We start from the raw sequence: 15243 nt of genomic DNA, 5'->3' as shown, positions 1-15243 counted from the left end.
GTACCTTAAAAGACATTCTTGCATATATGCACCAGGATATCCATACGAGGATATATTTTATGTAACAGTAAAATGATGAAACCATCCAAATGTCCATCAGTAGGGAAATGAAAAATTTACGTTCATCAGTACGGAAATGAAAAAATTTATGGAAATGCCATATAACAGTTAAAACATCAAAAAATAAATTTGAATGAGAAAAGTGACTTGGAGAAGACTAGTGCTAAACATTTATGTAAATTAAAATACCCCAAAACAACACTAAATGTATGTATCTATACACATATTTAAACATGATAAAAATGGACTTTAACGGTTACCATAAAATTCGTAATAGAAGTTGCCTGTGTGGACGAAGGGAAAGAAGCAGAAGGAAACAACGTAGCTCAGCTTAATCTGCAGTGCTTAGTTTCTTACGAAAAACCTGAAGTGAAAATGGAAATTCTTTGTGTTTGTTTATTCTTGGTGGTAAGCACACAAAATCTGTTTTGTATTATTATTATCTCCACTTGAATAAAAAATTAAAAAAATTTAAATTAAAACCCGAAAACTTGCTGGAGTTAAGTCATGGCGATTTTCTTAAAAAAAAAAAAAAAGACTAAGATACGTGGTGGATATAGAAGATTCTTGGTGGTTTTATTTTAGTTTTCGTGGCAATTTTTGAATTTGCAGTTGGGTGAGAATAAAAACCTTATAAATTTCACCTGATATGAAAAATGATTAGTTAGCCGATGACAGAAAGAATCACCTTTAATGTAAGATAATTCAGTGATTTTTTTCGGGGTTTGCATCCCAGGGTGATTCTGTATATTCCGGATTGTGTAATCCGTAGTAATCATCCAGCCACGAGGAGTTTTGAGGCTTCTGGGAAGGGCTTGTTTTGTTTAGTAGCCTAGGGAAAGATTCCACTTGGTCCTAGAGGTATACGTGTTCTTTTTTTCCTTTTTTTTTATATTGTGGTGGCGTTTGCAATAATATTCACATGAATCAGCCATGAGTGTACATGTGTTCCCCATCCTGACCCTCCCTCCCACCCCCCTCCCCATCCCATCCCTCAGGGTCATCCCAGTGCACCAGCCCTGAGCACCGTGTCTCATGCACCGATATACGTGTTCTTAAGAATATACGTGTTCTTAAGGTGGAGGCTTTTATTAAATATTCAACTGCTGAAATGCTTTAGAAAGAAATTTTAAGTAGCGGTCTTGAAACTCTTTCATCAAACTCAGTTCAAGTTTTCCGTTAGAGTTTGTGGTGTAGGTGGATTTTTTAAAACAAAATCGATCCATAAGTTTTAGTAGTAAAACGATTGGGAATTTACATTATTACAGGTCTTAGGGTAAGGTCTCGAGGACTCGGTCTACTAGGTGCTATGCTTTAGAAATGTATATTTAAGGCGGTGAGCTGATTTTGATTTTTGGAAAGTTCATCTTTTATATTTATTTTGTTTAAATTTTCTTAAATAAAAGGCTTTCTAGAAGTACGATTCCTAGTATTTTTGCTTATCTCAGATGCTGTGCCAATAGAGGGGAAGCTCTAACGAATGTGGAAAAGTAGTTGTGTATTTTTCTTCCACACATTTGTGTATATGGAGAATTTTTATACTCATAGTGAGTTATTAAAATTAAACCAGAGTTACTTTTTTAGTCTCTAAATTTTGTTTTGATATATCTCCACTGTGGAATCAAAGGGGACGATGTTCAGAATGGGTTTTCCCCCATTTCTCAAAATATTATATTTTATTTAACCGACGTAGTATTTGCGTCTTTCTTTTTTCCTTAAAACAGCAGAACAGAAAATGTCGAAAACTCCAAAAGGGAAAAATACTTGCTCAGCGATTTGTTTAAAACTAGCTCAGGCTCTGGCGGCCCTCGTGCGGCGGAAGCAGTTTGTCTCCATTCGGCCACCGTCGCGTCAGCGTTACGGAGTATTTTGTCCGCTCGCCGCCGCCGTCCCAGGACTAGTCACCGAGTTACTGGGCAGGGGAACGTGTGTTTCGGGGGAACCGGCTGGCGTTGCCGGCACCATGGAGTCACCTTTTAGTCCGGGACTCCCTCACCGGCCGGATGAAGACTGGGGTGAGTGGGATCTGAGACTGTGCCAGGGGTGGCTCCAGGTTTCTTCCTCCCTGCTTCCGCGCCCTCTCGGTGACAGGTGTGGACGAATCCTGTCGGGGAAGCGAGGGTCACTCGTCGTGTCCGTCCGTGGTCCTAGTAGAGTATAGCAGAACCTGTCGGTGTCTGTCCTGGCGACATGAGTGTAAAATGCTGCCTGATTAGAATTACTATCGTGTTGGCTGTTTCCTCTGGGAAAGTACCAGGTGATGATTTGGTGCGGCGACGACGTCATTAGGAAGCTTAGGGCAGGATGGCCGTGACCACCAAAACGGCTGAAGGTTTTTCTCAGTGTGCGATGTGGGCGATGCTTGCCGTATAGTGTTTGTGCGTGTATGTACACGTTTGGTTCGTCTGAAAGAAGACAAACCTTTTCTGAGCTTCCACTATTGATCGAGGCTGATGTCCATATTGGCAGAGAAGCAAAGCACCCTAGCACCTGACCTCAGGTTGCTGTCCATCTACACCTAACGCTTATAAATGGGTATAATCCTGATTGTTCTCCGGATACAATTATGAATTTGCTTGTTACGGATATTTTGTTTGGCTTTGTGGCAGGAAGAGTAGGAATGGAATGTGGTCGAAATAAGAGTAGAGAAGCTTTATCATCCAGTGTTTGAAGAAAACTTGTCCTTACCTTATAAGGATAGTAATATTCTTACCTTAACAGAGGAGTACTTATACTGTTCTTGAGCTTCAGTGTGAATTTGGGGTTGTATACTTCCCTGAATGAGTCCTTTAGCAAACCTAAAATTTACACCATTCATTACCTTTAAAATTTGGGGGAAACACAGACTGACCTTCATTTTTTCATTGGACCATCATTGTCAGTACCAAGAGTGTAATCTCAGTTCTCTTTGTTGAACTGAAGTTCTCATTTGATTTTCCAAGGGCAGAACTTCTCTTAAATTATATACTGTTAGAGATTTATTTCCGGAGAAGGCAATGGCGCCCCACTCCAGTACTCTTGCCTGGAAAAATCCCATGGACGGAGGAGCCTGGTAGGCTGCAGTCCATGGGGTCGCTAAAATTCGGACACGACTGAGCGACTTCACTTTCACTTTTCACTTTCCCGCATTGGAGAAGGAAATGGCAACCCACTCCAGTGTTCTTGCCTGGAGAATCCCAGGGTCGGGGGAGCCTGGTGGGCTGCCGTCTATGGGGTCGCACAGAGTCGGACACGACTGACGTGACTTAGCAGCAGCAGCAGAGATTTATTTCAATCCTTGGGTAGATTTTCTGAGTTGTTGGAAAAAGTAGACTGTCTCTTACAAGTAGAGTGTACTTGTAGTGTAAGTAGTATAAGCCTAATATAATCTTATATAGTATAAGCCTACTGTATTTGGCTTGGGAAAATATATTTGGCTTTGGAAAATATATTCCTATTACAATTAGGAACAATTGTCACTTATTAAACATTATGTGTGAGGTGCTCTGCTAAGCTCTTAGATGCACAGATAAGGAAACTGAAGCTGAGAGAAAATGAATGCTCAAAGTCTTATAGCTAGTGAGTGTCAGAAGCAGGCTAAGAACTACGTTTGTCTACCTCCAAAGCCTGTTAACTTAGTCACTATTTTATATTGCTTTCCTGAATTATTTCTACAGATTTGATTCTTACCAAGATACCCCCAGTTATTAATGAATCTAGTATGTTGGATAGTTAGGATCTATTTTCTCAGCTAGTCAACTACTATATGTTCATGATGTTTCTTAAACTATAACTGTGGGATACTTCCTGATAGCATTATTATGTCTTCTGATACTCAGGCTGCATTTTCCTGACTAATCTTATCTGTTGACTCCTACTTTTAATGTTCTTTAACAGATCATTCAGTTCTTTGTAGTAGGTTCACTGACTCAGCTCGGGTGTCTTGCCCTGCCCCTCCCTGAATATGCCCATTTCCCATGGTTTTCCAAGCTTCTCTTTTGACACTGTTAAATCTTCTCCTAATAGAACATTTTACTTCTGATTCCTCAGGTGTTCAGTAAGTAGTATAGGTTTTGCAGGCGCTGGAGTGAAAGGTTACTTTCTGCTAGCATTTCTCAGTAGAATGTGGGTTCTTTTTCTGGGAGTTGCCATTTTGGGTGTTCAGGTACTTCACTGATTTGATTTTTTTCTATATTACAAGCTAGCCAGTTAAAATTTTAAAATCAGATCATGTAATTAGAACTTGGGATTCTAACAACTTTGAATAATTAAAAATGGCTTACTCAGAACAGCCTATGACAAGATGTGCATATTCCTTTTATGTTGGGTAATGAAATTTAGAGAGGCCCTGTCAATGTTTTCTGTAAAGATCTAGATAGTAAGTATTTTAGGCTTTTGTGGTCATGTGGTCTCTGTTCCAGCTACTCAGTTCTGCCGGCTGCAGTATGAAAGCAGCCATGGACAGTATAAACTGAGCATGACCCTGTTCCCGAACAACTTTATTTATGGATGCTGAAATTCTATTTCAGTGTAATTATTTTTAAATACTTGATAGCACTTATTTTTAGTACAGTTTTAGATTTACAGAATAATTGAGGGGTTAGTACAGAGTTTCCCCACCCCCAAGTTTCCCTAGTTGGTAGCGTCTTGCATTAATGAAGTATATTTGGTACAGTTCATGGGCCAGTATTGATACATTATCATGAACTAAATTCCATAGTTTATATTAAGATTCACTGTTCCTTCTGTGTTGTTTTTTTTGCTTTTCAGTCGCTAAGTCGTATCCAGCTCTTTGCAGCACCATGGACTGTAGCATGCCAGATTCCTCTGTCCTGCACTGTCTCAGAGTTTGCTCAGATCATGTCCATTGAGTCAGTGATGCTGTCTAACCATCTCATGCTCTGCCACCCGCTTTTCCTTTTGCCTTCAATCTTTCCAAGCATCAGGGTCTTTTCAGTGAGTTGGCTTTTCATATCAGGTGACCAAAATATTGGAACTTCAGCTTCAGCAACAGTCCTTCCAATGAATATTCAGGGTTCATTTTCTTTAGGATTGACTGGTTTGATCTCCTTGTAGTCCAAGGGACTCTCAAGAGTCTTCTCCAGCACTGTAATTCAAAATCATCAATTTTTTTGGTGCTCAGCTTCCTTTATGATCCACCTCACACATCCATATGTGACTGCTGGAAAAACCATAGCTTTGACTTTATGGATTTTTGTTGGCAAAGTGATGTCTCTGCTTTTTAATACACTGTCTTGGTTGTTACAGGTTTCCTTCCAAGGAACAAGCGTCTCTTACTTTCATGGCTGTAGCCACCATCTGTAATGATTTTGGAGCGCAAGAAAAGGAAATCTATCATCCACTTTATGCCCTTCTATTTGCCATGAAGTGGTGGGATTGGATGCCATGATCTTAGTTTTTTTTAATGTTGAGTTTCAAGCCAGCTTTTTCATTCTCCTCTTCCATCCTCATCAAGAGGCTCTTTAGTTCTTCTTCAGTTTCTGCCATTGGTATCATATACATATCTGAAATTGTTGATATTTTTCTTGGGAATCTTGATTCCAATTGTGATTCATCCAGCCTGGCATTTCCCATGATGTACTCTGCATAGAAGTTAAATAAGCAGGATGGCAATATACAGCCTTACACTCCTTTCCCAATTTTGAACTAGTTGGTTGTTCCATGTCCAGTTATAACTGTTGCTTCTTGACCTATATACAGATTTCTCGGGAGACAGGTTAGGTGGTCTGGTGTTCCCATCTCCTTAAGAATTTTCCACAGTTGTGATCCACACAGTCAAAGGCTTTCACATAGTCAATGAAGCAGATGTTTTTCTGAAACTCCCTTGCTTTCTCCATGTTTATTCTGTGGGTTTTGACAAATACATAATGTCAGTATCTACCATTATAGTATCATATGAAGTAGTTATGCTGCCCTAAAAATATTCCCTGTGCTCCACTTATTTATCTCTGCCCGCTTCCTCCAAAGCCCTCTACAACCATTGATTTTTCCACTGTCTCCTAGTTTTGCCTTTTTCAGAATGTCGTATTATTGGAATGATATAGTATGTAGCATTTTCAAATTGGCTTCTTTCATTTAGCAAATGCATTTAAGATCCCTCTGTCTTTTAGTGGCCTGATAGCTCATTTCTTTTCAGCACTGAATAGTATTACATTATATGGATGTACCACAGTGTCTTTTGGGCTCCCATAACAAAATACCTAGGTAGCTTAAACAATAGAAATTTATTTTCTGACAGTTCTGGAGGCCAGAAGTCCAACTTCAGGTGCCAGCATGGTCAGGTTCTGGTGAGACCTCTCTTCCTGACTTACAGAAAGCCATCTTTTTGCTGTGTCCTCACAAGGCAGAGGGGTGGAAGGGGAAGGAAGGAGGGAAGGAGCGAGAGAGGTAAGTAGATAGATCTAGCTCTTAGTTTTATGAGGCCATAGTTCTAGCAGATTAGGGCCCCACACTTGTAACCTCATTTAAGCCTGATTACCTCCGAAATACCATCCTACCTCTGGATGCAGTCATATTGGGGGCTTCAGCTTATACATTTTGGGGGGGACACGATTTGTTCAAGGCACACAGTTTGTTTATCCATGTACCTGCTGAAAAACAGTTTGGTTGCTTTCAAATGGTGGCAGTTATGTATAAAGCTGCTATAAATATTCATGTGCAGCTTTTTTTTTTTCTGCTGTGCCATGGAGCTTATGGGATCTCAGTTCCCTCGCTAGGGATTGAACACAGGCCATGGCTATGAAAGTGCCGATTCCTAACCACCAGACCAGGTAGCTCCCACGCACAGCTTTTTATGTGGACATACATTTTCATATCATTTGGATAAATACCAAGGAGCATGATTACTGGATCACACAGTAAGAGTATGTCCAGTTTTGTAAGAAACTTTCAACCTGTCTTCCAAAGTGGTTATGCCATTTTGCATTCCTGCCAGTAGTGAATGGATATTCTTGTTGCTTTAAGTCCTTGCTGACACTTGGTTGTTGCCAGCATTTCAGATTTAGGTATTCTAATAGATGTGTAGTGGTGTCGCATTATTTTAGTTTGTAGTTCCCTGATAACATGTGATGTGGAGCATCTTTTCCTAAATTGTGTTTGCCATTTGTATATCTTTCCTCTTCTCTTTCCTTCCTACCTCCCTTACTCTCTCCTCCTTTTTCTTACATTTGTGCAAAAGCCACTTGTTGTTTTTTTATTTTGACCACATATAAGATATATGTACCAAGATCAGAAGCTTTGTTCTGCCACTGTGGTTTCTTTGATAACTTCAGCATCTTCTGTGAAAGTTCTCTTTGCCTTCCTGTGTTGACCAGTACCTGACACCCCTGATCACACTTTTTCCCTGAAGCCCTACTGAATGGTTGCTGTTTTCATTCTCAAAACCTTTATACCATTAGGGTCTCTGAAGGTGGGTTAGCGTCTTTCTTGTTCTTCATTGCTGCTTTTTGATCATTCATCTTCCCTAAAAAAATCCACATCCAGGCTTAAGTTTCACATTGTCTCACATGCTCTCCTCCACCTGTCCCTCTTATAGTCATCTTCTAATTTCTGGTTCACTCTCCCTCACTTTTTGAAAAAATTTAGTTCTTAACTTATTGTCACTTACTTCAACACTCCTTCCATCAAGATTTTTGGCTGATTTCAGTATTCTCAGAGAAAGAAAGAAAGAAAAAAAAAGTGAAGTTGTTCAGTCATGTCTGACTCTTTGCGACCCCATGGATGGTAACCTACCAGGCTCCTCTGTCCATGGGATTGTCCAGGAAAGAGTGCTGGAGTGGGTTGCCATTCTCTTCTCCAGGGGATCGAATCCCGTCTGAGCCACCAGGGAAGCCTTCTCAGAGAAGATCCTTCAAACACCTTGACCTCTCATTTCCTGGGTCTCCTCTCCACCTTCCACCCTGTCTTAGCCATTTGCTTTCCCAGTCATAAGCCTCAATCTAGTTGTTACTAATAACATAATCTCAGTTTCAAACATCCCTCTCTGACCATCACCTTCTGTCTTACCAGCTCACTCTATTTAGTGGTCCAGTGGCACCTCCAGCCCTGCTGAGATTCTGTCATCTTTTCTGTGTCCCTCATCCCCTTTATGTCATCACTTTCCCCTTATCCAGTTTACATTACATGGACAGTCTCTAACCATTGCCTCATACCCTTAGTATTCTTTGTCTCTCTCCTGCTTTGTAATTCTCTCTTTGGTCAACCAGAGCCTTGGTTAAATCTAACTCTGCCTACTCCATGAATGCCCTCAAATAGCTGAAAGTGGCTAAAAAAAAGAAAATTCAACCATTCTGACTGGTGTCACTAAATTTATGATTCTAACCTGAAATAGACCTTTGAGTAAGTGTTACCCAGCTGATCATATGTCCCTGGTCCTCTCATTCTGATGGTTGTTTTTGTGAAGTTTCTTCTCTCTTCAAACTTCCAGCACCTCTTCCTGAATCCTTCGAATCAGAAGAGAACTGCCACAGTCTCCTACTACCTTATTTGCCCATCCGTGTGCCAGCATATTTGCTTCTCTTCTGTTGGTGGGAATGAGAGAGCCGATCACTTCCATGTGTGCTTAAGAGTCCTCCTTCTTTATTCAAGAATATTGCTCAAACTTCTTCCTTCTGTGCCTTGAATCATCATTTCCCTCCCTGCATGTAGTTGTTTCTCCTATCTAGAGTGAAAAAAAAAAAAAAGAAAAACCCCAAACCCGCTTCAAATGTTAACTTCCCTGCTAACTGCCACCACATTTCTCTCTTTTATTTTACAGCAGAATTCTTTTTTAGAAAATGTCCATGTTCACCGACTCCAGTTTCTCTTTTTCTATTGTCTCTTGAACCCACTGCAGTCAGGCTCTACCGCTTTGCCAAAACAGCTCTTTCTAACTGGTCACCACTGATTTCTCATCTTATAAGAAGTAAAGGAATAAATAAGTGGTCAAAGTGGCTGTCAGGTGGGAAAGTTTGCTGAGCAAATGAGACTGAATAGCTACCATAGTTTACTGTTGTTAAATAGTAGTAATCTAAATAGTAGAAATCTAAATGGTAGGGTGGGATTGGTGAAAAAGACATAGAAGTTGGCAGTAAATTTCAGAGATACTTCATAGGTAACCAATACCACCACTTCCGTATGGATCCTTCTAAGATATTCTGTGGATATACAAGTGTACTTATCAACCCACTATCAGTTTTTAAAAGTATTAGCAAACCACAGGAAAGTTAAAAGATCAGTATGGCGATAACCTATATTCCCCTTACCTGGATTTATCAACTGTTAACATCCTGCCATACTTGCTTTCTCTCTCAGTATTACGGACACTTCCTTCTTCTTTCATCATCTGAAAGCAGGTTGCAAATAATATGAAACTCCCAAACACTTCACTATGTATTTCCTAAGGAAAAGGAAATATGTGTTTTTAGAAAGCATGAATTTGTACTAAATATTCACAGTTCAAAGACAGCACAGACAGAGTTCTTTCTCTTCTTGCATTATATACTTTTGCAAGTTTTTTTCTTGCATTATATAGTATTGAAAGCTTTTTTCTTCTTGTATTATATACTTTCATTTCTCTTTTCCTCCTGTGGAAATCCTGATTCTCAGTAACATCCTATGTTTTTATGGGCTCACTTTAGATGCTCTGTTGAAAATAGACTGAAGGAAGGTCAAGGGCAGAAGCAGGGAGACCATTTGGAGGCTACTGCAGCAATCCAAGTGATTTATGATGGGAGAATGGAGGAAATGGAAGTGGTTGGATTATGGATCTATACACATATGCATATGCATGTGTATATACCCATGTATATTTTTTATTCAAATTTAAATTTTTGAACAGTTTCAAACCTACAGAAGAGTTATAAGAACTGTACAAAGAATTGTTGCATGCCTTTTACACATATTCCGTAATTGTTAAATTTTGCTGTATTGGCCCTGTTTCTTTCTTTAGAGAGAGAAAAAGCCAGAAAACTATTGTGAGATCATTACCCTTAAACACTGCAGTGTTTACCCTCTCCTCCCCGAAACAAGGATACTCTCCTGTATCAACTACCATATACTCCTTCCAGTCAGGAAATGAACAAAGGTCCAGCATTACCCTCCAGTTCACAGATACCATTCACATGTTGCCGTATGTCTTAATAATGTCCCCGTTCCCTTTCCAGTCTGGGACCCTACCTACAAACCCACATTATTTTTACTTGTCATGTCTCCTGGAACGATTCCTTAGTCTTTGCCTGTTTCTGTATCCTTGACAGTGTTAAAGAGTGCATATCTTTTGTTGTGTAAGATGACTCTAAACCTGGGTCTATCCACTCTGTCCTCATGACCAGAATCAGGCCTTGAGTCCATGGCAGGAATGTGGCAGGAATGCCGCGGAAATGATGCTCTGTTCTCAGTGTGTTGCATTCGGAGGCACACCATGTTGATCTGTCCCAAGGTGATGTTCACTTTGATCCCATGGTCAAGTTAGTATCTCCAGATTTCTACACAGTAGCATCACTATTTCTCCTTTTACATTTGAATCGTATTTGGGGAGAGATAATTGGACGTGCCACCAATATCGTATTCCTTATTAAGCCTTCACTCACTAGCCCTGGCCTCCATTGATAACTCCAGTCTATATCAAGTACCGCTCTAATGCCAAATGGTGATTCTCTCTAGACATTATATCTGCGTAAATTAATTGACATTATATTGTAAGAACCGTGATCTTCCCAATGTTCAAGCTGGGTTTAGAAAAAGCAGAGGAACCAGAGAGCAAATTGCCAACATCCGCCAGATCACTGAAAAAATAAAAGAGTTCCAGAAAAACATCTACTTTTGCTTTATTGACTACATCAAAGCCTTTGTGTGGATCACAACAAACTGTGGAAAATTCTTATAGAGATGAGAATACCAGATCTCCTGACCTGCCTCCTGAGAAATCTGTATACAGGTCAAGAAGCAACAGTTCGAATTGGACATGGAACAACAGACTGGTTCCAAATCGGGAAAGGAGTACGTCAGGGCTGTATATTGTCACCCTGCTTGTTTGACTTACATGCAGAGTACATCATGAGAAAATCTGGGCTGGAAGAAGCACAAGCTGGAATCAGGATTGCCGGGAGAAATATCAGTAACCTCAGATACACAGATGACACCACCCCTATGGCAGAAAGCAAAGAGGAACTGAAGAGCCTTTTGATGAAAGTCAAAGAGAAGAGTAAAAAAGCTGGCTTAAAACTCAACATTCAGAAAGCTAAGATCATGGCGTTCAGTCCCATCACGTCATGGCAAATAGATGGGGAAACAGTGGGAGACTTTATTTTTGGGGGCTTCAAAATCATTGCAGATGGTGACTGCAGCCATTAAATTAAAAGACGTTTTCTCCTTGGAAGAAGAGCTATGAACAACCTAGACAGCATACTAAAAAGCAGAGACATTACTTTGCCAACAAAGGTCCGTCTAGTCAAGGCTATGGTTTTTCTAGTGGTCATGTATGGATGTGAGAGTTGGACTATAAAGAAAGCTGAGCGCTGAAGAATTGATGCTTTTGAAGTGTGGTGTTGGAGAAGACTCTTGAGAGTCCCTTGGACTACAAGGAAGTCCAATCAGTCAGTCCTAAAGGAAATCAGTCCTGAATAGTCATTGGAAGGACTGATGCTGATGCTGAAACTCCAATACTTTGGCCACTTGATGCAAAGAACTGACATTGGATAAGACCCTTATGCTGGGAAAGATTGAACGCAGGAGGAGAAGGAGATGACAGAGGATGAAATGGTTGGATGGCATCACTGACTTGATGGATATGAGTTTGAGTAAGCTCTGGGAGTTGGTGATGGACAGGGAAGCCTGGTGTGCTGCAGTCCATGGGGTTGCAAAGAGTCAGACACAACTGAGTGACTGAACTGATACTGTAAGAAAGAGCTTTCTCTTTTTATTTCATTATGGGCTCACTAATTGCTATTTGACTTAATGGGTTGTACTCTGGCTTTATTTTGAGGCTCAGATTTTCCCATAATTGACCAGTAAGAGTCTATTCGTTACATGAAAGAATTGTAAATATGAGAAAACAAAAAGACAAACAAAAATAGAGTCCATTCATATCAGCTTCTTTGTTCTTTTAACGTGTTTCCATCATTCTCCGAGAATTTCTTTCTTTTCTGGCAAAACAAGATTTTCCCAGGCCTCTTTTGCATGCCCCTGTCTAAACCCTGGAATTAGCTATTACTCTAAGTAGCCCTTTGGTGGACTTCCATTTAGTAGAGGATCATATTTAGTATCCAAGATCTGGAAACAGGATTTTTAAATACTGATGGGATGTCATCCCTTCTTGGACCTGTTAGCAGACAAAGCTAAGAAATACATGTATATGTATGTGTGTGTGTGTGTACACACTTATACAAACATCTATAATTCTTTCTGTGTGTAAGTATTTTAAAAAATGTGCCCATATTAATGCTTCTAATACCAGTCCAACACCTTAGGATTCTTTTATTCTCTTCCCTTTTCACGTTTGTAAGCCCTTTTTCAAACAGTGAGGAACCTAGCTCCAATTATTTTAAATATATTTAGTCATTTGCTTTATCAAATAGCACATTTTTTGGTATTATTACTCTTCTAACCACTTGGGCTGATTTTTACATCTACCACCCTGGGCCTCCTCCCACTGCCGCATTTTCTTGGCAGCTGAGGCATGCCTACACCTCCACTAGGCAGCCCCCACTCTGGCATCATCCTATTTCCTTGGGTACCAGGCACATTTTCACAGATGATGACACAAAAATCCCCACCACCCTTCTTGCTCTGCTGACATCTCTCTGTTCAGAAGAGCAGGGGAAGAAAGGAAAGATGGAAAGAGTTGGAAGGATGGAAAAGAAAGGTAAGAAGCCAGATTACTAATACATATTTTGAAGACAGAGCTGACAGGATTTACTGGTAGATTGAACACAGAATGAGAAAAAGAAATAAACGATGACTCTTAAGGTTTTTGACCTGAGCTGCTGGGGTAATTGGATTGTCATTAACTGAGATAAAGACAAAGCCATAGGACGTTTGATGAAGGATGATTTGAAGCTCAGTTTTGGCTGTTTTAAGTTTGAGATGCCTTTTAGATACTCAAGAGGAGATGGGGAGTACTTACTCTGTTTATACATCTTACAGTATAGATTGGAAATGTTTATTTAGGAATCCTTGGCATGTCCATGCTATTTAAAGCCATGAGCTCAGCTGAAATCACAAAGGGAGTAGATAGATAGAAAAGTTTGCACTAAGCCCAGGGACAATTTCATATTAAGAAGATAAGGAAGAACCAGCAAGATAGGGCCAACTGGTGAGGTGGGAGGAAAACCAGGGGAGGATGATAATTTGAAACCAAGTGAGGAAAATGCTTCAATTAATATGAAAGGATCAAGTGTTTCAAAGCTGTTGAGAGTACGATGAGGACCATGAATTTACTATTCAATTTAGCAAAGGAGAGGTCATTGGTGACATTAATAACTGATGTGTATGCTTGTGTGTGTGGGAGGAGCTTGGTTGGAATAGGTTCAAGAAGGAAAAGGAGGAGAGAAATGAGAGGCAGCAGATAAAGAACTCTTTCAAGGAGTTTCAGCCTGCGTATAAGGTACATAGTCACAGTTAGCTACTTATACGGGTTTTTTGTTCTGTTTTGCTGGACAGCTGAGTTTAAGGTAGTCCTTTTCTGAGAGTTATATGAATAACCTTTCATTATCACTGCACACAACGTATTTTGCTAGGTCCTATTTTGTTTTAGGTTGGTGAAATGTTTCTCCCACTGGCTAAGTCAAGGCTAGACTGGGAGTGCAATTCCTATATGTGTGGAGTAAGGAACCACCAGAGCAAATTTCAGTGGCACAATGGTAGGGAGTACAGAGGCCAACTTAGACTGGCAGACTCTTCAAAGCACTTGAAGTTCTTAAGATGTTAGAGAAAATAGATACTTTACAGATTGTACAGTAATCAGCCTTGTTTGCCTTATCAGCACCTTGACATTCTGTATTCATGTTTCTGGATTTATAATGCAGTCTCATTAGGAAATTTGAACGTTGTTAGATTCGCTGAAATAAATTCAGTGATTTAGGTAAGTTCTTTATTGTTTGGATAGAAAATTGGTTGTACCTTTAAGGCATGGATGGTAAATACCTGATACCTGTCCTGTCATCACTGCTGATCAACTGTGTCACCGTTTCTGTGCTGAGTCCAGATGAAGCCTCAGAATTTGTGTTAATAATGTTCCAGAAAGTCACTATCAATTAGTCCAACGTGACATGGCAGGACATTTTTTAATCCTTGGTATAATGGTTTGCCGCTGCTGCTGCTGCATTGCTTTAGTTGTGTCCGACTCTGTGCGACCCCATAGACGGCAGCCCACCAGGCTTCCCCGTCCCTGGGATTCTCCAGGCAAGAACACTGGAATGGGTTGCCATTGCCTTCTCCAATGCATGAAAGTGAAAAGTCAGAGTGAAGTTGCTCAGTCGTGTCTGACTCTAGCGACCCCATGGACTGCAGCCTACCAGGCTCCTCCGTCCATGGGATTTTCCAGGCAAAAGTACTGGAGTAGGGTGCCATTGCCTTCTCCGATAATGGTTTAGTTCACAAGATAAAAAGTATGTGGAAAATAATACATATGTGAGAAATCAGCTTTGCGTCGGCTGTCATTCACACTGCTAGAATGGCTAATGAGAAACTCTAATAGAGTTGGCATAAGGACACAGCAATTATCCTCTAGTCAAAACTCTGGATTAACAGGAAATACCTATTGTTTTCTTTTGTCTCAAGATTCTGCCCTGTTTGCTGAACTTGGCTATTTCACAGACACTGATGACCTGCAATTGGATGCAGCAAATGAGACTTATGTAAGTATTTATTAGGGGAGAAGTGTTGAATAATGTGATATTTAATCTTTAACTATTGCAAGAAGATTTTAGAATAACACCTTTAGGCTGGTTATTTAAGTTTAAATAACTTTCAGGGTTAAAAATGAAAGTTAGTTGCCATTTTGTTTTCAGTGAATGTATGATTGCAGAAATTGCTTTGGTCTTGGTGTGTAGAAGACATGTATTCTAAGTCTGCCTTGGCCCCAGGAGTGGGTAACCTTAGAGAAGTTACTTAACTCCCTACCTCTTGGTTTTTACACATATTTTGCTGCAAAGGGAAACAATGTGATGTTAAGGGATATATGTGAGTCATGGCTCTAGTTAAGAG

The 15243-nt window shown here is 40.1% G+C and overlaps 1 protein-coding gene across 2 annotated transcripts in view; it reads left to right on the top strand.

Moving 5' to 3' along the window:
* The first annotated feature begins 1780 nt into the window (after positions 1 to 1780).
* ATF6 (activating transcription factor 6) overlaps positions 1781 to 15243 on the top strand; it is a 234191-nt gene continuing 220728 nt past the window's right edge. For both annotated transcript variants that reach the window (XM_061400334.1, XM_061400327.1), the window contains exons 1-2: positions 1781 to 2075; positions 14818 to 14894. In XM_061400334.1, the coding sequence (XP_061256318.1) occupies positions 1796 to 2075; positions 14818 to 14894 (357 nt within the window). In that variant the 5' untranslated portion in view covers positions 1781 to 1795. The remainder of the gene's footprint in view (positions 2076 to 14817; positions 14895 to 15243) is intronic.

The sequence above is a fragment of the Bos javanicus genome, chromosome 3, assembly GCF_032452875.1.
Source record: "Bos javanicus breed banteng chromosome 3, ARS-OSU_banteng_1.0, whole genome shotgun sequence".
Classification (NCBI taxonomy): Eukaryota; Metazoa; Chordata; class Mammalia; order Artiodactyla; family Bovidae; genus Bos; species Bos javanicus.
The sequence above is the reverse complement of the archived record's forward strand: the minus strand, read 5'-3'. Positions and strand labels throughout refer to the sequence as shown.